The sequence below is a fragment of the Elephas maximus genome, chromosome 11 (genome assembly GCF_024166365.1).
Source record: "Elephas maximus indicus isolate mEleMax1 chromosome 11, mEleMax1 primary haplotype, whole genome shotgun sequence".
NCBI classification, from domain to species: Eukaryota; Metazoa; Chordata; class Mammalia; order Proboscidea; family Elephantidae; genus Elephas; species Elephas maximus.
The window spans coordinates 106,889,615-106,910,770 of NC_064829.1; the positions used below are offsets into that span (position 1 = coordinate 106,889,615).

The 21,156-nt window shown below is 50.8% G+C and overlaps 2 protein-coding genes across 11 annotated transcripts; one reads left to right on the forward strand and one right to left on the reverse strand.

Moving 5' to 3' along the window:
• The first annotated feature begins 376 nt into the window (after positions 1-376).
• Positions 377-11,750, forward strand: ZNF428 (zinc finger protein 428). 2 transcript variants are annotated; one of them, XM_049900126.1, is made up of 3 exons: positions 377-763; positions 3,576-3,784; positions 11,179-11,750. In XM_049900126.1, exons 2-3 carry the CDS (start codon positions 3,709-3,711, stop codon positions 11,679-11,681), a joined length of 579 nt encoding a protein of 192 aa, XP_049756083.1. In that variant the 5' UTR covers positions 377-763; positions 3,576-3,708; the 3' UTR covers positions 11,682-11,750. The 2 variants fall into 2 exon arrangements, with proteins under 2 accessions (XP_049756083.1, XP_049756084.1); XM_049900127.1 differs by having other exon boundaries at positions 3,599-3,784.
• A 5,556-nt stretch (positions 11,751-17,306) lies between these two features.
• Positions 17,307-21,149, reverse strand: ZNF576 (zinc finger protein 576). 9 transcript variants are annotated; one of them, XM_049900134.1, is made up of 3 exons: positions 21,080-21,149; positions 20,152-20,252; positions 17,307-18,520 (listed from the first exon to the last, which is right to left on the reverse strand). In XM_049900134.1, exons 2-3 carry the CDS (start codon positions 20,234-20,236, stop codon positions 18,093-18,095), a joined length of 513 nt encoding a protein of 170 aa, XP_049756091.1. In that variant the 5' UTR covers positions 20,237-20,252; positions 21,080-21,149; the 3' UTR covers positions 17,307-18,092. The 9 variants fall into 9 exon arrangements, with proteins under 9 accessions (XP_049756091.1, XP_049756095.1, XP_049756088.1 ...); XM_049900138.1 differs by lacking the exon at positions 21,080-21,149 and adding an exon at positions 20,935-21,045 and having other exon boundaries at positions 20,152-20,249; XM_049900131.1 differs by lacking the exon at positions 21,080-21,149 and adding an exon at positions 20,935-21,028.
• Positions 21,150-21,156: the final 7 nt, after the last annotated feature.

Genomic DNA, 21,156 nt, shown 5'->3' on the forward strand with positions numbered 1-21,156 from the left:
CTCTCAAGGCCTCCTATACTTCACCCATCCCAGGTCTGATCATTGTCTGATCTTCCTTTGCCTGGGGCGCCAAGAGGGTAGGGGCCAAGCATGTCCTGTTCACAGCAGAAAACCATGGTACAGGGCCTGACACCTAAAAAATTAGTATTTATCCTAGTTGCGGGCGGGGGGCGGGGCTGGTAAGGCACTTGGCCTTTGTGACCCCTCTCCAGATGCAAACTGAGCCTCAACTAAGACAAGGACAACCTCCGCGCTAGTCTGCAGTCCCTGTGCGCATGCGCCATTGCTCAGCATTCCCCCACCCCCGTTATGCTAATCACTGCGCTCCAGAGTACGCTTTCTCCCGGGAATATGCAAATCACTCCTTCCAGCCCTTCCATTGTCCCGCACTAGGATTATGCAAATAAGAATGCCTCAGGTCCAGGATCCAGATCGAACTGACGACCCCCCCATTACATTTTTATAAAGCTCCTTCCTGCTCCTCACACACGCTCCTGCCGCTTCTAGCTCTACCCGCAGACTATACCAAGAGAACCTGGCCAGTGAGGGCGAAGCCCGGTACCCCCTGAGCAGGCCTCTCCAACAGCCAGATCCGGATAGACCCTCTTCTCACAGTGCGACAGGAATGGTCCATTTCGTAGCGCAAGCGCCCTAGGCCCTTCACGCCCCTTGCGCTCCCTCCTACCCCATTTGCAGCGCAGGCGCAGAGCCTGGGCGTGCAGCCGCCGCCGCCGCCGAGCCCGAGCGGGGGCCACCAGCGCCGGTGAGTGTCCGGGGCAGGGGTGCGCGGGGCATGCCGGGAAGCGGGCGCTATGGCCCCTTTGCATGATGGGAATGACAGCTCCAGTCACTGAGCAGCCGTCAGTGGTCTTGGGCTGTGATGGCTAGAGAGAGAGACCCAGGTTCCTTTTTCTCTCCCTCAGTGGCTCGGTGCCGCCCTGGGGCATCCTGGGAAAACAGGGCTCCCAAGCCTGTATAGCATTGTGGTCTGCTAGTCGTTATTGGCCTGGTGCCTTCTGGGAAGGATTATCCTAGTTCCTTGTGGGGAATTTTTTTAATACACCATCCCCCCCAGCATCTTGGAAGGTGGTCATTATAGGCCTGAGGCATCTTGGGAAGAATTGCTTAAGGGCATTTTGGGAACTGGTCCTTATTGTCTTGTATATAAGATTTTGCTCTGGCCTCCTTGCCTTAGTTTTGTGGGGATGAGTGTCTGTTGTGTTCATGTTCACGTGGGGGATCTTGCGAGTTGTTTGCTGTAGACTCGGGTTATTGGGGGTCTCGGGCAGTTTGGCTTATGGTATTAAAATAGATTGATTTGGGCCCAAGAACCCTGGTGGAGTAGTGGTTAAAGTGCTACGGCTGCTAACCAAAGGGTCGGCAGTTCAAATCCGCCAGGCGCTCCTTGGAAACCCTATGGGGCAGTTCTACTCTGTCCTGTAGGGTCGCTATGAGTTGGAATCGACTCGAGGGCACTGGATTTGGTTTTTTTTTTTTTAAGATCGCGAGAGCCAGTCTGTCCGCCATAGGTATTGTAGGAGAGGCCTCAGGCACCAAGAGATGCCTCCCCCAGAGTTGTGGCATTTTCCAGGAGGGACCTTGTATGATGTGGGCTTAAAGAAGGGTAGGCCAAACTGATGGGCATTACCCCCTGGCAGCCTCATGGGAAGTCCTGATTGTCGCCTGTGTACAGTGGCCTGATGAAATATAGGTCAGTTCAATTTGAAATTCAGATGAACAACAAATAATGTCTTTGAAAATTATGCCCCACGTATTGTACGTGACATAGTTATCTTAATCGTTTGTTGTTCATCTGAAATTCATACGTAAATGGGTTCCCTCTGTTTTTATTTGCTAAATCTGGCAACCCTATCATGAAGTAAAGTAGAATTCCCAGGTTAGATGAGGCTTTCCAGGCAGTAGAGTATCATGAGAACTCTCCTGTCCTTAAAATCCCAGATGCAGGTGTCTTCTTTAGGAAGCTTCCCTGCCAGTGATGCCAGCCTCAGCTCCAGACTTCAGTCTGGATTTTTCTCTCATTAGTCCTCAGTATTAAACTTGACCTCCAGGCTTGAGGGGACCATGAATTTTTCATCATCGTATCCCTACCACCCAGCACAGGCCCTGGCATATAAGGAGGGCAGCTGAGACTGCCTGCCCTTTTGCTGACTGGCTCCACATGGCTCTCCACTTCAGGGAGTACCCAAAACCAAACCAAACCCTTTGCCATCAAGTGAATTCTGACTCATAGCCACCCTATAGGACAGAGTAGAGCTGCCCTGTAGGGTTTCCAAGGCTGTAATCTTTACGGAAACAGAGTGCCACATCTTTCTCCTGCGGAGTGACTGGTGGGTTCAAACCACCGACCTTCTGGTTAGCAGCCAAGCACTTAGCCACTGCACCACCAGGGCTCCTTTCAGGGGGTATAGTGGGAAACAAAAGTGTGAGTGTGTGTAGGGAGTATTGGTGAGGAGGGAGAGAAAGGAAAGGAGTCAGGGAAGGCTTCTTGAAAGAGGCAGTATTTGGGTTGGGAAGAAATACAGAGGTTGTCTATGTTTGAGGCGGGCTTTGAAGGGCAAGTGGGAGTTCTTCAGGCAGACAAGGGGAAAGGAGGACATTCAAGACAACAACAGATGTGGAAGGGCTTGGCGTGTGCACGGAGAGGTGAGAAGTCTGGAGTGGCTGGAGTTTATAGAGGGTAGGGGTGGGAATAGCAACAGCTACTGTTCGTGGAGTACCTACCACATACTGGCAATTTGTATTTATGAACTTACTGAATCTTCAAAAAATCTTTTCAAGGGAGAGATCATTTTATGAAAGGTAGGATGACATGGTTTCAAATTGTAGTTCAGTAGCTACCAGATGGTGTGACTTGGGCCAGTTGTTTATTTTTTCTGTGCCTCAGTGTTCATTCCTGTCCAAGGGGGTAATAATCTTTCTTAACATGGTTATAGGGAAAACATGAATTGAGCCCTGGCAGCCTCTTTCCTATAGAGAAAGAAACAGGTTAGAGGAGTTAAGTCCTCTGCTTGAAACCACACAGCTAGAGAGTGGCAGATTTAGGATGCAAACCTAGACACCACCGTGCCAAGGTTTAAACTGATATAGAACTAGGGCTAACAATTCACAGACCGGTGCAGCATATCCTTTGTTTAAATACTGAAATACTTCCTGACTGACTGGTATATCACCATTAAACCAATTCCTACCTCAGCTGCCACTATGGGCTCTCTCCCACCCCTAAACTGCTCCACTGTTTGGCAACTTAAGGGTTAATGGCTGGCACAGGGCCCTGCTCCATTCTTGGTTCTGACTGGAGCCTCTGCCAATACCTGTGGCTAACTATTTGGAATGTGAATAAGAACCACAGACAGTCCTGTTGCCCAGATGAGGAAATTAAGGCCTACAGAGAATCAGGTTCAGGTAAGCTCGGCCAAGGCCTTATAGGCAGCTGGGGACAGAACTACAACCATCTTTGTCTCACCTCCAGTGCTGACCACACAGCTGGGCTGGGAGGGGGAGTGTTATGTAAAAATTTATTGAGCCATCACGGGCCTTTCCTTTCCTCTACCCAGTATCCCTCTCAACCTGCCCACAGTTTGCACTGGAGAAGCACTTGTGGCCAGAGGTGTGGCTGTGGAGAGTTGGCCCAGGAGGGACACTGCCCAGCTGCTGGTCTGCTCCTGTCTCCTGTCCCCTCCCCTGGCCATGACAGAGACCCGTGAGCCAGCTGAGACCGGGGGCTACGCCAGCTTAGAAGAAGATGATGAAGACCTCTCCCCGGGTAAGGTGGTCTTAGACGTGGTGGTGTTGGTGTGAATATCATCCTGTCTTGGGGATCGGACTTCTCCAAGAATTCTTGATGGGGAGGGACTCCTTGTCTTGCTGAGGGTTCTGTTCTGACTGGGACTCCCTGCCCTGCTAGAGGAGCTCTTCCAGCTGGAACTTCTGGGGTTTCTGGATTGGCTATGATCTCTGTCCTTGCTGGGGATTCTAGATTGGCTGTGATCTCTCTCCTTGCTAGAAGTTCTGGATTGGTTGCAACCTCTCTCTTTGCTGGAAGTTCTGGATCCATTGTGACCTCTCTCTTTGTTGGGGGTTCTAGAGCGGTTGTGGCCTCTCTCCATGCTGGGTGTTCTAGAGCGGCTGCGGCCTCTCTCCGTGGTGGGTGTTCTAGAGCGGCTGCAGTCTATCTGTTTGTCGGGGGTTCTAGAATGGCTGTGGCCTCTCTCCTTGCTGGGGGTTCTAGAGTGACTGCGGCCTCTCTCCTTGCTGAGAGTTCTAGAGTGATCGTGGCCTCTCTCCCTGCTACGAATTCTAGAGTGGCTATGGCCTCTCTCTCTGCTGAGAGTTCTGGAGCGGCTGCGACCTCTTTCCTTGCTGGAGGTTCTGGATAGACTGTGATCCCTCTTTTTGCTAGAGGTTCTAGATCGGGTACAATATCTCTCCTTGCTGGGGGTTCCAGATCGGCTATGATCTCTCTCCCTGTTGGAGATTCTAGTTCGACTGCGATATATCTTCTTGATGGAGGTTCCAGATTGGCCAGGACCTCTCTCCTTGCTGGATCTTCTAGATCGGCTGTGCTCTCTCTCCTTACCTGAAGTTCTAGATCGACTGCTATCTCTGTCTTTGCTGGATGTTCTGGATTGGGTGCCATATCTCTCCCTGCTGGGGCTTCTAGACCAGCTACAGCTTCTGTCCTCACTGAGGGTTCTAGACTGACTATGACTTCTTTCCCTTCTGGGGCTTCTAGATTGGTTATGACTTTTCCTCTTGCTGTGGATTCTAGACTGGCTATGTCTTCTTGTCTGGCTGGGGGTCCTCCTCCGACTGTGACTTCTTGCCCTTCTGGGGTTTCTACTCCGACTGTGACTTCTGGTTCTGCTAGGGGTCCTAGACCAGCTGTGACTTGTGGTTCTGCTGGGGGTCCTAGACCGGCTGTGACTTCTGGTTCTGCTGGGGGCCCTAGACCGGCTGTGACTTCTGGTTCTGCTGGGGGTTCTAGACCGGCTGTGACTTCTGGTTCTGCTGGGGGTCCTAGACCGGCTGTGACTTCTGGTTCTGCTGGGGGTCCTAGACCGGCTGTGACTTCTGGCTCTGCTGGGGGTCCTAGACTGGCTGTGACTTCTGGTCCTGCTGCATGCACTAGGCTGATGGTAACTCATAACAGTGCCAGACAGCTTAGGCGGGCTGTGACTCCTTTCTGTACTGGACGTGATCATCTGATTGTAACTCTTCACTCTCCTTGGTGATGATGGAGAATGGCTGTAATTCTTCTCCTTGATGGCAGTTCTAGTCGGGCTGTAACTCTTTGCCCTGCTGGGGATGGCAGCCACTCTGGAATTGCTTCCCACACCTGAGGCCCCTGGTGGGCTGTAACTCTTCTCCCTGATCAAACTTATAGGCTGACTGTCATTCCTCTCCTGGTTGGTGGTCCCAGGCCGGCTGTGACTCCTCCCCCCATGGTGTTTATGCTGGGAAGTAGGAGTTCTCACTCTGCTGGGCATACCTGGTCTGGCCCCGTGAGTTCTCATCCTGCTGGGAGTGCTGGCCCTGCTGGGTGATCTGTTGGAGTTGCGGCTTCCCCTTCTACCAGGCGTTCTGCCCCGGCTGCGTGTGCCCTTCTGGCGGTGGCGTCTTGCCTCACTGGCCTTGCTGGCCTTGGTCTCAGTGCTGGCCCTGCTGGCTGTTCTGGCCTTGCTCTGGACCCGGGACCTACTGCTGGGCTGGTTAGAAGGCGTCCTTGTACTTGTTGATCTGGTGGACTTGGAACTGCTTGGGCTCGTGACCGAGTTGGGGGCTGTCGATGGCTTGGTAGGCACTGAGGAGGTGTTGGGCATTGCTGTTAAGGTGGTCTTCAAGGAGTCAGGAGGCCTGGGAGACGTGGTGGGCCTGGAAGGTCCAGTGGATGCTGGAGACATGCTGGGCTTTGAGGAGCTCACAGGTGGAGAAAGCATGGTAGGCACAAAAGGGCTGTGGTCCTGGGAGTCACAGTGGACGTGAAGGACCTGGTAGCTGTGGACGATGACCTAATTGCCTTTTACAGGCCAACTGGGTGAAGTCATAGTGGGCATTGAAGACCCTGCAGGGCAGGTGGTGTGAAGTCAGAGCTGGGAGGAGAGAGCAGGGAGGGGCCTGGCCCAGGACTGGGGCTGTTTGCTCTGGGTTTTGCAGGCATTCAACAAATGTCTCCTGAGGCTGACTCCTGCTCAGCCTTGCTGGGGACACGGAGCTGGGTCAGAACTAGTTCCTGTCTTCAAGGAGTCCTGAGACTGCTGGGGAAGACAGACTCAGACAGTCACTGCCTAGGGTGGTCAGGGTATGATAGAGGGTCATGCAGAGGCAGGAGCAGAAGTTTGCCCAGAGAGGAGGAGAGCGTCACTCCAGGCAGAGAACAGCAGAGGTGAATTGAATGCCTGGAGGAGGGAGAGCAGGGCCTTGGGGCCACCTTTGTCCATCTGACCCTCACATCCTGTGCTGGGCAGGGTGGGGGCCCCTGAGATGAGTCAGACCTGCCCTTGAGGGGTCTCAGTGTGATGGGTGGGGGAGACCTACTGAGGCCCAAATGGCTTCAGCCTCCAAGGTGATCAGGGCAGTGATGGGGGAGGTTGTGGGGGAGACATCTCTGCCTGGGAGCCTGGGGAGTGGTGCGGGCATCAGGGGTGGTGGCTTCATAGAGGACGGAGCCTGTGCTGGGTCCTGAAGGATGAGTAGGAGGTTGCCAGGCAGACAGAACAGGGAACAACATTCTAGGCAGAGGGGCCAGCCTATGCCGGGGCCTCAGAAAGTGTTTGTTAAATTGCAGGGAGACAGGCGGACAGAGGCAGGAGCAAGTAAGAGAGAGAGCTGCAGGGAGGGACGTTCAGCCATTTATCACCGATGCTGGGCTCGGTGATGAGTCAGAGCAGGCCTGCCCTCCTGGTCTGCTGGGGGAAGGACCTGGACACAGGCGGCCACAGCCCTGGGAGCTCAGGCCTGGGACAGTGGGAAGCTAGTAGAAAAAGCACCTAATTGCCTAGAATGAGCAGGGAGGCCTCACACTGGGTCCTAGAGGATGACGGGGAAACTAGGGGAGGACATTCTCAGCAGAGGGAACAAGCATGTGAAGGCCTCAGAGAAGGCTTGTTGAGCTGCATGCAGAGCCGTCCATTCCACAGATGTGTATTCAGCACTGTGTTTGTAATACGCACTGCTCTAGATGCCGGGGACACAGCAGTGAAGCGGAGGAAGTCGCTGCCCTCAGGGACAGGCAGCGAACAAACACACAAGTAAATATCGTAGACAGTGAACCAGAGACGGAGAGAAAATAAAGCAGAGTCCGGTGTGGAGGGAGGACTGGGGAGGGGTTGCTGGTTAGACAGGCTGGCCAGGGTGTCTCTGAGAAGGTGGGAGGGAGGGAGTTTTGGTCCATCTGCGGAGAGGGAGGCACAGGCTCTGAGGTGGAGGTGCATCGCCGGGGTGTTGAACAGTGGGGAGTCCCCAGTGGCTGAGGTGAGGTCAGAGAGGCGGCGCCTGCAGCCTGTGGCCCCTGTGATGATGTAAGTGAGGGTGGAGCAGCAGGTGCCCCTGGCTGGCTGCATTTTAAGCAGATCCCTCTGAGCTGCTGGAGGAAAGAGATGGGAGGGGGCCAGCATGGACACAGGAAAAGGCTGTTGCCATCCTAAGAGATGCTTTGGGTAGTTTCCCGTCACCATGGCTAAAGACACCAGTATTTTCCACACTAGCTGTGGGACCCCCATCATAGCTCTCTGTGCGCACTCCTCATAGTGACTGCTTGATGCCCTTGTTTCCCGTAAATCAATTTTAAATTTTTCCCAGTTTTTTTTTAACCTAGACTTGTCCTAGGTGACAAGACCAAGACCCACGTAATCACAGTATGTATGAATAAAACAAAAAAATTGTTGCCGTGGAGTCGATTCCGACTCATAGCCACCCTATAGGACAGAGTAGAACTGCTTTATAGGGTTTCCAAGGAACGGCTGGTGGATTCGAACTGCTGACCTTTTGGTTAGCAGACGAGCTTTTAACCACTGCATCACCAGGGCTCCTTCACGTAAATGTAACGGTATCCCAAAGGGGCCCTGGTGGTGCAGTAGTTAAGTCCTCAGCTGCTGTCTGAAAGGTCAGTGGTTCGAACCCACCAGCCACTCCATGGGAGTAAGATGTGGCAGTCTGCTCGCATAAAGGTTTACAGCCTTCGAAACGGTATGGGGCAGTTCTACTCTGTCCTGTAGGGTTGCTGTGAGTCAGCATCTACTCGATGGCAATGGGTATAGGAATATCTAGTGAGGGGAGTGGATGGTTTAGTGGTAGAATTTTTGCCTTCCATGCGAGAGACCCAGGTTCCATTTCTGGCCAGTGCACCTTATGCGTGGCCACCATCTGTCTGTCAGTGGAGGCATGTGTGTTGCTGAAGCCGTCAACTAATAGGTTCTTGTCAAGCAGACAGGGTTGGGAGAACAGAAAGGTTTATTTACAGTTTGCAAACTGGGAGACAGGCAGGGTCTCATGACCTAAAGCTGCCAGCTCCCTGAACCAGGGCAGATTTGCTCCTTCTATAGGGAGTGACATACGTGTGCATGAACAGTGAGAGGAGGATCTTCAGTCTTGTGATGTGTGTGTAGTCCGCATGATTTTAGTGAATGGGTTCTTGCTCATGGCTCTAAAAATACTGTGCAGATCCCTGAAAAAATGGCTTGCCACTGCCACCCCAGGAAGGTCATATAGTGGGCAGATTCAGAGTCAGTGTGCCTGTGCCTTGGCCTCCTGCCAGGATAGGACAAGAAACCTGGGGATTCAACTCTATCAGGGTGAAGTGCTGTAAAAATTGTAACAAATATGTAGCAAGAGTAGACTTTGCTGAAAAACAACTATTATGGGATGATTAGTAACTCTTAATAACCCTTTTGTGACTGCCTGCTTCTGCTTCGTTGCTATGATGCCAAACAAGTTTCAGCGGAGCTTCCAGACTAAGGTGGACTAGGAAGAAAGGCCTGGCGACCTGCTTCCACAAATCAGCTAGTGAAAACCCTATGGATCACAACAGTCTGATCAGGACCAATCATGGGGATAGTTTAGGACCAGGCAGCATTTCATTCCAGTGTGCATGGGGTCACCATGAGCTGGGGCCAATTTAATGGCAGATAACAAGAATAGGTATCTATAAAACGTGATGTCGTTGAATTGATTCTGACTTACGGTGACCCCATGTATTACAGAGTAGAACTGCTTCATAGTGTTTCCTTGCCTGTAACCTTGACAGGAGCAATCGCCAGGCCTTTCTTCCACGGTACTGCTGGGTGGGTTTAGATCACCAACCTGAGGTTAGTCCAGTGCAAACCATTTTTGCCACCCAGAGACCTGATAAATATTTTGATTCACTTAACTAGACATTTATATATACATATAAAACCACATATATCAAAATATATATATAGTCAGTCCTTATTGTTTGTGGTAGTTGTTCTATAAGGAATCCCTGGGTGGTGCAGACAGTTAATGTGCTCGGCTACTAACCAAAAGATTAGAGGTTCGAGTTCACCCAGAGGGGCCTTGGGAAAAAGGCCTGGTGATCTCCTTCCAAAAAAATTAGCCACTAAAAACCCTCCAGAGCACAGTCTACTCTGACACACATGAGGTCTCCATGAATCAGAGTTGACTCTATGCCAGCTGGTTTTATGTTTTATAAAGTTGTTGCAGACATTGAATTAGCAAATACTGAACTATTGCTTCTAGGGGAGATAGGTTAGGTTCTTGTGAGCCTCCGGTCACATTTCCATCAACTGATCAGTACATGCACTTGTTTTATTTTTTTGAATTTATTTAAGTTAACGTTGAACTCACATCCAGTAGTCCTATACTCCTGCCTGCCTGACTGAAGCTTATCTAACACACGTATTTTCTCCAGAAGACACATCACAGCCTTCTTAGACTTAGGAAACCCAGACGGCACTTCAGCACTGTGTTTGGAGGTCATCTTAAACAGTGAAATCACCACCAAAAAAAAAAAAAAAATGGACTAAATAGACTGCAGAAAGGATGTTTGTTTATAGGATGAGAGCGGAAACAAAAAGGCAGAGCAGTACCTTGTTTGACCTTAGCTGGGATTGTGTGGGTCGGGTATCTCAGATTTTTTGCTGTTCTGTGCATGTCTGCAAATGACCGCTAAAGCACCGTGAGTATTAACTTTGGGGTTATAAATAAATTTTAGTGAGTAGGCAAATTTGCAGATACGAAATCCACGAATAATGTGGCTTGCCTGTATATGTACATGTGTTTCAGATTGCTAAAATATCTGTTCAGATGGTCAAGTGTTCAGCTCCCTAAACCGGTCCAGTGTAGGCCCTCGCCCATATGTAGCTTTCCCTGGTAGAACTGTGTGACTGTGAGCAACCTAACCCCTTTGTGCCTCAGTTTCCCCATTTGTCAGTTGGGTATAATGATAGGACCCCCGTCAAAGGCTTTTTGGGAGGACTGAGTTAACATATGTAACCTCACTCTGTTGAGTCAATTCCGACTCATAGTTGCCCTATAGGACAGAGTAGAATTGTAAGCTTTGTGGAAGCAGACTGCCACATCTTTCTCCTGCAGAGCGGTTCGAACCACAGACCTTTTCGTTTGCAGCCGAGCACTTTAACCACTGTGTCACCAGGGCTCGGCTCTGACCTATGTACAGGGCTGAGGAAAGGGCTCTTATGCAGAAAAACCTGTGAAAGACAGAACCTGTGTAAGGTGGAAACCTGTCAGAAAGAAAACTCAAAATTTTATTTTCCATTAACACAGAGCAATAGAAAAGTGGTAAGACAGCACCCTTTCAAAGGCAGAAAACATGTGAGACCTGGAAAAACAAGGGAATCGAGTTCCAGCTCTCACGGGTTTCACTGTATTATTATTATTGTTGTTGTCTTTGTTTTTACTACTCCTACTACTATTTCTTTGTTGTTATTAAATCGTGGAGATGGAGTTCTTGGAAGACAGTCATTGGTTTGTCACAGATGCTGAGCACCTGCTGTGTCCTGGGCCCTGTTGTATACGCTGGGCATTTCGTGGGGAAGGGAAGGGTGGTCGCCAGGCCTCTCCGTACTGTGGTGAGTCTGAGTGGGGCTCAGGGAGGGGACAGCTAGGCATAGCCTTCTGTCTTCTGACATCATTGTCTTTCCCCATCTGTCTGCTCTACAGGTCCTGAGCATTCCTCTGACTCCGAGTATACTCTCTCAGAGCCAGACTCTGAGGAGGAAGAAGACGAAGAGGAGGAGGAAGAGGAGACCACTGACGATCCTGAATATGACCCTGGGTACAAGGTGAAGCAGCGCCTGGGGGGGGGCCGGGGTGGCCCATCCCGCCGGGCCCCCCGTGCAGCCCAGCCCCCGGGCCCCCCAGCCCAGCCCTGCCAGCTCTGTGGCCGCCCACCCCTTGGGGAGGCCCCACCAGGCACCCCACCTTGCCGGCTCTGCAGCCCTGCTGCAGCCCCCCAGGAAGCGCCAGCCCCTGAAGGCAGGGCCCTTGGGGAGGAAGAGGAAGAGCCACCTCGGGCTGGGGAGGGCCGAGTAGCTGGGAGGGAGGAGGAGGAAGACGAGGAGGAGGAGGAGGGCTCCTACCAGTGTACAGAGTGCGAGGATTCCTTCGACAACCTCGGGGAGCTTCACGGCCACTTCATGCTGCATGCCCGGGGTGAGGTGTAGGCAGAGCCCCCCACCCAGGGCGCTTGGCAGAAGGGGCGGGATGGGAGGAGGGGGCTAAGGAAACGGGGGTGGCCACACTGGTCATGGGGGATGGGGTACCGCCGATCTGTGTTGTCTTAGCAGTAGATGTGTGAAGGCAAGAATAAAAGCCAAATTCTGTGTGTGTGTCCGTCCAGCGTGTGTTTGGTGTATGTGCATGTGTGCACAGGCGTGTCCCCTGAGCTCCTGCCTTGGGGAACCTTAAGATCCCCCTTGCCAAGGTGGTGAACGTTTACTGAATGCTTACGTTCATTGTGATTTCTGTGTCTTTACTCATAGAAGCTTGGCACCTGTACCAATGGCAGGAACAAGTAGATCCTAAAATCTAAATGCTCAAACACGACAGAAGTTTGTCTTCACACACACAATAGTCCAGGGTGGGTGTTTCAGGCTGCGCAGTCACCCATGCAGTCCGGGCTGGGTGGCCACCATCAGGGGCGTGCTGCCTGAAAAGGAGCGTGGAGAGGGACACAAGGTCTCCAACAAGCCCCAGCTCGGAAGCGGTGCGTGTTGCTTCCATTTCCATTCCTTTAGCTGAGCAGTTAGTCACATGGCTACAGCTAACTGCAAGGGTGCAAGGGAGCCTGGGCAAGGCAGTCTAGCCAAGTGCCCAGAAGCAGACAACAGTTTTTGGATGACAGCTAGGGCTCTCCGCCATGTCGCCTAAGAATCTTCACAAAGAGGACTTTGATTATAATTACAGCCACGTTTACCAAGTACTTCCTGGGTGCCAAGTGCTGGGCCAAGTGCTTTATATGTATATATATAAAGTTGTGCATCTAGGAACTCACAAAAATAGAACCTTAATTATAATTATAGCTGCCGCTTTTCCAGCACGCTTTACTTCTGTGAGATCATCGAGTCCTTAGAATAACTTCATGAAGTGGAGACTGTGATTTGTTGATTCATTTGACAGACAGTTTTATGAGTGCCTGCTCTGTGCTAGGCACTGAGCAGATACCAGTGAATAAAAGAAAATTCTTCTCCCAAAGGAGCTTCCATGGGAGGCGGAGGGGGCACTGGTGGAGACAGACCGTAAACAAACAAGCTGTAACATATGCTGGATGGTGACTACAGCTGGGACGAAAAGTAAAGCAGAGAAGGGAGAACGGAGTGCTGGAAGGCGCTGCAAATTTAAATAGCGTAGTCCTCCCTGAGGTCCCTGGGTGGCGCACATGGTTTGCTTGTGGCTACAAACTGGAAAGTTGGTGGTCTGAATCCACCTATTGGTACCACAGAAGAAAGGTCTGGTGATCTACTTCTGTAGGATAAAAGTCTCTGAAAGCCCTTGGAAGCATGGTTTTACTCTGAAGCACAGGGGATTGCCATGGTTCTAGTTCGCCCTGAGAAGGTGACATTTGAGCAGAGACCTGAAGGAGGTGAGAGAGGGAGCCGCGCAGGCCTGTGGGAAGAACAGTCCAGGCAGGAGGAGGCAAGAGGCTGCCCAGTGTGCCAAGGAGGCCAGGGGAGCTGGAGGGGGCGAGCTGGAGAGAGGAGGTCAGAGAGTGGCAGAGGGGCGGTTCCTTACAGCCTAGTCAAAACTTTGGCTCCTGTTCTGCGTGGGAAGTACTAATTCACAGAAGCTTGGCACTGAAACTCGTTTGAAAATAGAAGCTGAACTGTAATGGTTGCTACCATCTACTGAGCATTCTCCGTGTGCCAGGCCCTGTTCTAAGGCACTTTATGTGTGTTAACTCACAGAAGCTTGGCAACTAAGAATCTTCAAGAACAGAACCCAAATTATCATAATGTCCGTCATTAAGTCACCACCTCACAGCAGACCAGACCCTTGGCTAAGCACTTTATATGAACAATCACATTGGATCGTTCTGAGGTAAAAACCAAACTCATTGCTTTGAGTCGATTCTGACTCATAGTGACCCTATAGGACAGGGTAGAACTGTCCCATAGGGTTTCCGAGGAGCAGCTGGTGGATTTGAACTGCCGACCTTTTGGTTAGCAGTCGTAGCTCTTAACCACTACACCACCAGAGCTCCATTATAAGGTAGGGACTTATTTATTCATTCATTCAACATTTTACTGAGCATCTACTAGATGGTAGGCACCATTATAGGAGCTGGGGATACAGCAGTGAACAAAACCCCTGCCTTTGGGGTTTTATTATAATGGGGAGACAAAGTAATCAATATAATTATATAAAAAAATAAATGCATAGAATGTTAGAAGGTAGTAAGTGCTATGGAGAAAAAGCAGGGAAGGGGGATGGGGAGGATTGTGTATGAAGTTTGCAACTTTAAACAGGGTGTCAGGGAAGATGCCACTGAGAAGGGGACATCAGAGCAGACAGCTGGGGAAGGAGAAGGAGTGAGCGCTGTGGCTGTCTGAGGGAACAGCAAGTGCAAAGGCCCTGAGGTCGAGGCCTCCTTGGAATATTTACAGAAGAGCACACAGGCCCATGAGGCTGGACCTGAGGGAGGCAGGAGGAAGGGTGATGGGAGATGAGGTTAGAGAGTGGCCAGAGGAAGGCCATTATACTGACTGAGATAGAAAGGAGTAACTCAAAGAAGCTTGGCCCCTGTGAAATTGGAACCCATTTACTGAGGGCTTTTAGTGTACAAGCCCTGTGCTAAGTGTAATATGGACATAAATTTAAACCTATTGCTGTTGAATCGATTCCAATTCATAGTGACCCTATAGGACAGAGTAGAACTGCCCCATAGGGTTTCCAAGGAGCGGTTGGTGGATTTGAACAGCTAACCTTTTGGTTACCAGCCATAGCTCTTAACCCCTATGCTACCAGGGTTCTGTCTTTGAGATGTAGGGGATATTATGCTCATTTTACAACTGCTTTGAGTAAGGCACAGAGAGGTTGAGTTACTTGCCAGAGGCCACACAGCTAGTAAAAAGCTCAGCCCAGGTTTGAACCCAGACAACTGGATTCAAGGTGTACATTCTTAGCCACTAAGCCACAGACTGGAAATGGCAGTGTAGTTGCCCACGGTCACCATCTGACTTGAAGAGGGGGTGTATTTTGGTCTCCACGGAGTTACTGAGGTTTTTTTAAATTGCGATGGTTACCAGCATTTAAGAATGGGCAGCTGTCACATAAAAATGCCAGTTTCTGGCTTCTCTTGAAAAATTGTAAGATCTGGATTGCTGAACCCACAATCTCGTGGGGCAGTAGTTTGCAGAGCTGAGTAGGGGTCACCTCCGGCTTAAATGGGGCATTCACTCCTCTTTGCCACAGTGCTCATTTCCTACCGTCTCACACCTAGACCACCTAGATCCTGCCTGCTTCACTAATTTATGGTACCTGCTGGGTCCAGAAGAAACAATGGCATTTTCGACCCCTGTTACAGGATCTTAGACTAAAGCATCTTTCAAAACCCACACTTCTCATCCTGGAAGCACTGGATTTCTCCTGTTTCTGCCTTCCATTCTGTCCATGCCTCTCATGGGCAGGACTTAAGGAAGCTGGCTTTCAAGGGCGTCTGGGAAACAATTTGCAGAGAGCTCTCAGCATCATAGAGCAGTGTAGAAGGGTGTCCATGAGGCTGAGAGACAGTAGGTAAACAATGGGCACTTTTCGAGCCTCCCTGGTAGGTGCTGGGCATGAAGCAGTGAGGGAAGCACAACCCTTCCTTGCCCCGAGGAGCTTGGATTCCAGTGTAAGGCCAAATATAATAAAAGTGTGATAATTCCAGGTGCTGAAGAGTGCTAGGAAGAAAATAAACCAGGGTGAGAGGGGTACGACTTTAGCCAATAAATGAGGCAGCATTCTGGGGTAAGAACACTCTCGGTGGATGGAACAAGAGCAAGTGCAAAGGCCCTGGGGCAGGAGCAGTTAGGTGACTGGGGGATGGAAGTAGTGGTGAGGGCAGGTCTCTGCTAGAGGCGCATTTACCCATTTTAAGTTTGAAGTTCCCATTCATCATCCAGGCGACTGTAGCTCTGGGCAGAAGTCTAGTGTTTGGACTGAGATAAAGATTTTGAAGTCCCCAGTGATGCTTTTTAAAGTTTTGGGAATCTGTGATACCTTGGGAATGTAGAGAGAGAACAGGAAGCCCAGGATATACTATCTCAGGACAGCATGCTGGATTAGATCCTTAGGCTTGTCCCTGGGGAAGTCTCTCGGGGGGTGGTGTGAAGGCATCTGGGCTGGAATCTTCTGAGCTTCCACCAGGTGCCAGAGGAAATACTTGGCTTTGCTGAAGTTGATGTCTTGGGAAAAAAGTAATGACCAACTGAGTCCAAGCCAATTTTTTTCTAAGTCACTCCAGCAACGAGGCTCACACTAGCTCTGCCCCAGATGCTACAGCAGTAACAACAAAACACACACGCATACACACAGTCTGCTAGCTAATATTTTCCAGGACAGGGATTCTAGACTCAGGTAGGTTATGTCTGTCAGGTAGGCAAGAGGTCCACAAACTTTCTGTAAAAGGTCTGATGGTCTATTTTAGGCTGTTTTGTGGGCCATATCATCTGTCAGCTACTCAACTCTGCTGTTGTGTGTGAAAGCACCCATAGGTAATACATAAATGAATATGATGTGTTCCAATAAAACTTTATTTACAAAACCAGGCACCTGGCTGGATTTGGCAGTTTACAGACCCCTGCCTTAGGCTGTATATTCTGGTGCATGTGACAGAGACCCAAAATAATGGTGGCTTAAACAAGATAGAAAAGAGCCATGGTGGTGCAGCGGTTAAGTGCTCAGCTGCTAACCAAAAGGTTGTCATTTCGAACCCACCAGTTGCTCCGAGGGAGAAAGTCTGCAGTCTGCTTCTGTAAAGATTTACAGCCTTGGAAACCCTTTGGGGCAGTTCTGCTCTATCCTACAGTGTTGCTATGAGTTGGAATTGATTCGACAGCAGAGTTTTTTTTTTTTTTTTTAAAAACAAGATAGGGGTTTATTTCTCTCTTACATAACAACTTGGAAGTGGATATTGTAGGGTTAGTATGGTGGCTTGGAGCCACAAAGTCAACCAGCGACCCAGATTTCTGCTGTCTTGTTGCTTTGCTCTTAATGCGTGCTGTTGTCATCCTGATGGTCCAAAATGGCTCCTTCTCTGTCCATATTCCAGGCAGGAAGGTGGAGGAAGGGCATGTCTCTTCCTGAAGCTTAAGGACACTCCCCAGAAATTATACATAGCCATACTCTATATCCTATTAGCCAGAACTCAGTACCGCCACATCTAGCTTAAAGGGGATCTGGGAAATGTGGTCTATTTTTAGTCAAAAGTGCCTAGGTAAAAATGGGAAGAGATAGTAGTCTCTGCCACATCCATCTCTCCTATGGGCTTTCAAAACATCCCTCAACTCAAATAGACATTGAGGGCATCCACCATTGTCTCCAGGGGTAGGACAGGTAATGTGAGGGGTAAATTGGTGGGGTGCGGCTCATCTCCAGGCTCAGGGTAACACCCACTGTCCAGCCCTAGCCTCTTGTACCTGCAGTGCCCCTGCTGGCACTTGTCAACCCAGGGATGGGCCTTTGAAGGGATTTGAAAATAGAATCTTAACAGTGTTTCCAATGTTGCCAAATAAAACAGGAAACAGACGGTATCTCTGTTGGATTCCAAACCAGTTTCCCCACAGGGCTAGGCCAGCTCTGCCCTGAGGCTCTCCTCCTCCCCTTCTCATGGTCTCTGGAATTTCTGCCCAAAAGTCAGAGCTCCCTGTGTAAATGTTTTAATATAGATCCTCTCTGCTTTTTGATGTAATTTGTTAGTTTATTCATGCCATCTTCCCTACACGTCTGAAAGATACCCCATCACTGGAATGGTACATAAAGTTATTTACATGGGGCATAAATTCTCAGAAGGGCCACCTTGAGTGAGGAAGACTGGCAGGGAGGGGGAAGAGACAGGGACCTGGACTGCGACCTCCATGTGATGCAGGGCCCGGCTCCCATCTTTGCCATCCCATTTCCAAGGATCCAAGTTGCTCTTCGTCTTGAACCCGGTGGCATACAGGCCTGCAACCCCTTATCTTCCCTGCCCCCCACTTAGGCACACACCCAGGCAGTTTGCTCCTACAGCCCACGGTGTCCATCTGGGAGGAATTAACAGTGATTACACAATCAGCAGCTCGTTGGGATTTCAGACGGTTTAATTGTAAACAAGGGCGATAAAATAACATCTTTCCTCTCACTCTCATCTTGCTCAATTTTTTTAAACAAAAGATCTCTCCGTTGTCTGATTTCACTGTTTCTCTAAAGGTTTTCATGTCTTCCAAAGCCTGAAGCCTCAAATGATGATCTTCTGGGGTCTGTTTATCAGGAGCCCTTTGCTTTCCTGGGCAGGGAAGCAAATCCCTCCAAGACCCCCAGAGGACCTGCACCCCACGTCATGGGTGGGTCCTTGCAGCCACAGAGCTCCTGTCGCCCTGCACAAGGTTAAGCTGGGCTCAGAGCTCCCCACGGGCATGGCGGATATAGTGCTGATGCAGCCCAGCTTCCTGGGCAAAGTCCTGACCACACTCAGTGCAGGCGAAGGGGCCAGGAGCCGCGCGGGCCTCGTGTGCCTGGCGGTGCCGCCTCAGAGAAGCAGCCTGCCCAAACGTTTTGCCACAGTCAGGACAGGGGAAGGTGGGCTGGGCAGTGGTGGGTGCAGCCGGCGGGGAGGGCCTGGTGGCTGGCCCGTGGCTGCGCTGGTGGGTAATGAGGGCCTTGGAGGAGGGGAAGGAGCGAGCACAGGTGAAGCAGATGAAGAGGGCCCCCCGTAACTTCTGGGCCACGAAGTCCGCTGGGTGCTCCCGCTTCATATGACGCTCCTGGAACTTGGAATCAGCGAAGGTGATGAGGCAGCGGGTGCACTGTGGGGCCCCCAGGTGGCCTGAGGGATGTGGGGAGAGGTCGGGGGAGGCCAGCAGGAATCTCCAGGACCTCTCCCGAGCCTCAGAATCATGCCAACAATTAACATTGTTTGCTCACTATGTGCCAAACTCTATGCCAGTGCTGGGCAGGGGTACAGGTGAACTGTTACTGGACCTATTTTATGGATGTCCAGACTGAGACTCAAAGAGGTTAGGAATCATGGCCACAGTCATGAGTCTAGTGAATGAAATGGTGGAGCCAGGATTGGAACCCAGAGTGTGCTGGTCTGATGGAGCAGCGTGGTGATTACAGCACAGCCTCTGGAGTCAGACTGGATTGAATCCCGGCTCCCCCACTTCATAGGCAAGTACAAGAGATTCCCCATCTGGAAAATGAGGTGTAAACAGTATCTACCTCAGAGGGTGTCAGAAGGAATAAATGAGTTAATTTATATAAAGGGCTTAGAACAGTGTCTGAGAAGTACACACACTAAGTGCTCTACAGTGCTTTGCAATTATAACTACTGAGAAAGAAAAGCAGCTCAACATCTGGGAGCCTGGCACTCAGCAAAGTCTTGGTGTTCTCCTGTTGAACACAAACTCACAGAACATCAACCTCATGATGAGGCCATGTTGTGACTGGGATGAATCAAGACAAGACCACGCCATAATCATGCCTGAATACAGACAAAACGTGAATGTTGTCCAAACCACAAAAATGACCAAACACCCCCCCAACCTGGCTAATACGAGGGATCGTTGCTGGCTGCTTCTTTACCGTTCACAGCTTGAACCTCGCTTTGTTCTCCTCCTAGGTAAAATTTATTAAGGTACCCAATCACAGAATCGCCCCTGCTTCCTGGCAGCCGCCAATCTAGAGCAAAGCCCAGCTTCCTTGAACCTACCCAAAATGGCTTAAGACAAGGCCAAATCCTGTATGTCTTTTCTGACACCCTTACTGAGAAGCTCCACGGTTCCCCAAGGTGTGCGTTTTCCCAGGTTGCAATGAGCATTAAACCTAACTTGTTCAAATGTGTTCTTGGTGGTCTCTGGCTGGAGGGCACTGATGCTACTACTCTTGCTACTAGTACTTCTCTCTCTGCCTCAGTTCCCTCATCTTAAAGAGATAATACCAATTTCATAAGGTCTGTCAGGAGAACTGAATGAAAATGTTAAACTCTGGAATGGTATGTAGTGAATATCTGGTAGCTGTTGGTATTATTATATGGCAAACTGGCTACCCTCTTTTACATTGAGCTTTCCGTTTTTGCAGCTAATCTCTACAACAGCCCTGTGAGGTGGGTGGTGGCAGTCCCTTTTGACAGACAGGGAAACTGAGGCCCAAGCCACACAGCAAGTCCTGAGCAGAGCTGGAACTGGAACCTCAGGACTCCTCAGTCTCTGCCCTTTTCCTGGTCACATCTCCCACCCCAAGCCTCTCCTGGATGCCATCCTGTCCCTCTGAACTGCATCCCATTCTTGCCTGTCTGGTCAGAGCAGGATGGGTGCACCTGAGGAGAGGTGGTTCCCGGTAGGACAGCTCGGGGCCATTACAGCCCCTTAGCAATGGCCAAGCCTTGGACAATGAAATGCTGTAGAGATCCTTTGAGCATCAGCTCCTACATCCCACCCTCTGGCCATCAGTACTCACAGATGTCGCCTCCGGGGCTGCGCGGACTCCTCTCCTTGGGTGAGTTCTGCTGCTCCATGGCCTCTTTGGGGTGCGGGTCCCCCATAGTGACTGGGACCCTTCTAGTCAAGAGAGGAAGATGCATGATGAATAGGAAATCAACTGAGGCTGCTCATCTGTCACCAGCCGCAGAGGGCCGGCTAGTACTATGATCTTTGACTTTTGACAGTGGCTCTCCTTGCCAACTTTTGACTCTCGGGAGAGGCAATTTTCTTGAGCTCTTAACGTGATAGAACTCTCACTAGAGAAGCTTCAAACCTACCAAAAGATTCGACACCCCGAGTTTGTGATTCCTCTAGAGACTTCTCACCGGTGTGCTTAGGGCCTTCTGCATCAAACTAACTCCTTGAACTCAGCGTGGGACTCTTGATTTTTGACACCAGCAGGTCTCCTTCACCCGCGTCTCTCCCGTGCGTCTTGGGGCTGGTACTGTTACCTGAACTTTGGTCCCACCTTTCAGCCCGCCGGTTCTCGGCAGACATCCCTCTGGCATCCTGTGACCCTCCTTCCTCCCAGTGCCCCCCGCCTCCGCCTCCCACGCGCGCTTTTCCTCGCTCTGTGTCCGGGTGCCCCAAGCACTGCCTCGGTTCCCTCCTCCCAAGTCCGGTAGCCCAGGCCTCTGCTTTTCTCCGTACAGCAGAGGGCTGCCTTTCGCTGCGCCTGTGAGTTGCTCCCCACACCGCCGCCACCCGGAGGGAAGCAGGGTAGGGCCCACCGAGTTTCCTGATCCCCGTGGTTTCGCACCCTTCCGCCTGGTGAGCCTCTGGAAGCCAAAATTGCGGATTGCCATCTGGCAGTGGTGCAGTCGCACCAACCCGGTCCTGAAAATAACGGGAGGGGTCCTTCTCTGCATTGGGGTCTGTTATGATGACGTTGCAAGCCACCGTACCGTACAAACGTAAGCTTATTGCGCAAGTTTGGATAGGCGCGCAGGCGTCTTCACGCTCTCATTGTTCCAGGCGCCGA

Excerpts from the sequence above, each read along its gene's own strand:
- ZNF428 (XM_049900126.1), top strand. The coding sequence starts at position 3,709 with ATGACAGAGACCCGTGAGCCAGCTGAGACCGGGGGCTACGCCAGCTTA. Across the intron at positions 3,785-11,178 it reads TGATGAAGACCTCTCCCCGG|GTCCTGAGCATTCCTCTGAC; the intron begins GTAAGGTGGTCT and ends TCTGCTCTACAG.
- ZNF576 (XM_049900128.1), bottom strand. The coding sequence starts at position 20,275 with ATGCATCTTCCTCTCTTGACTAGAAGGGTCCCAGTCACTATGGGGGAC. Across the intron at positions 18,521-20,151 it reads CAGCCCCGGAGGCGACATCT|GCCACCTGGGGGCCCCACAG; the intron begins GTGAGTACTGAT and ends CACATCCCTCAG.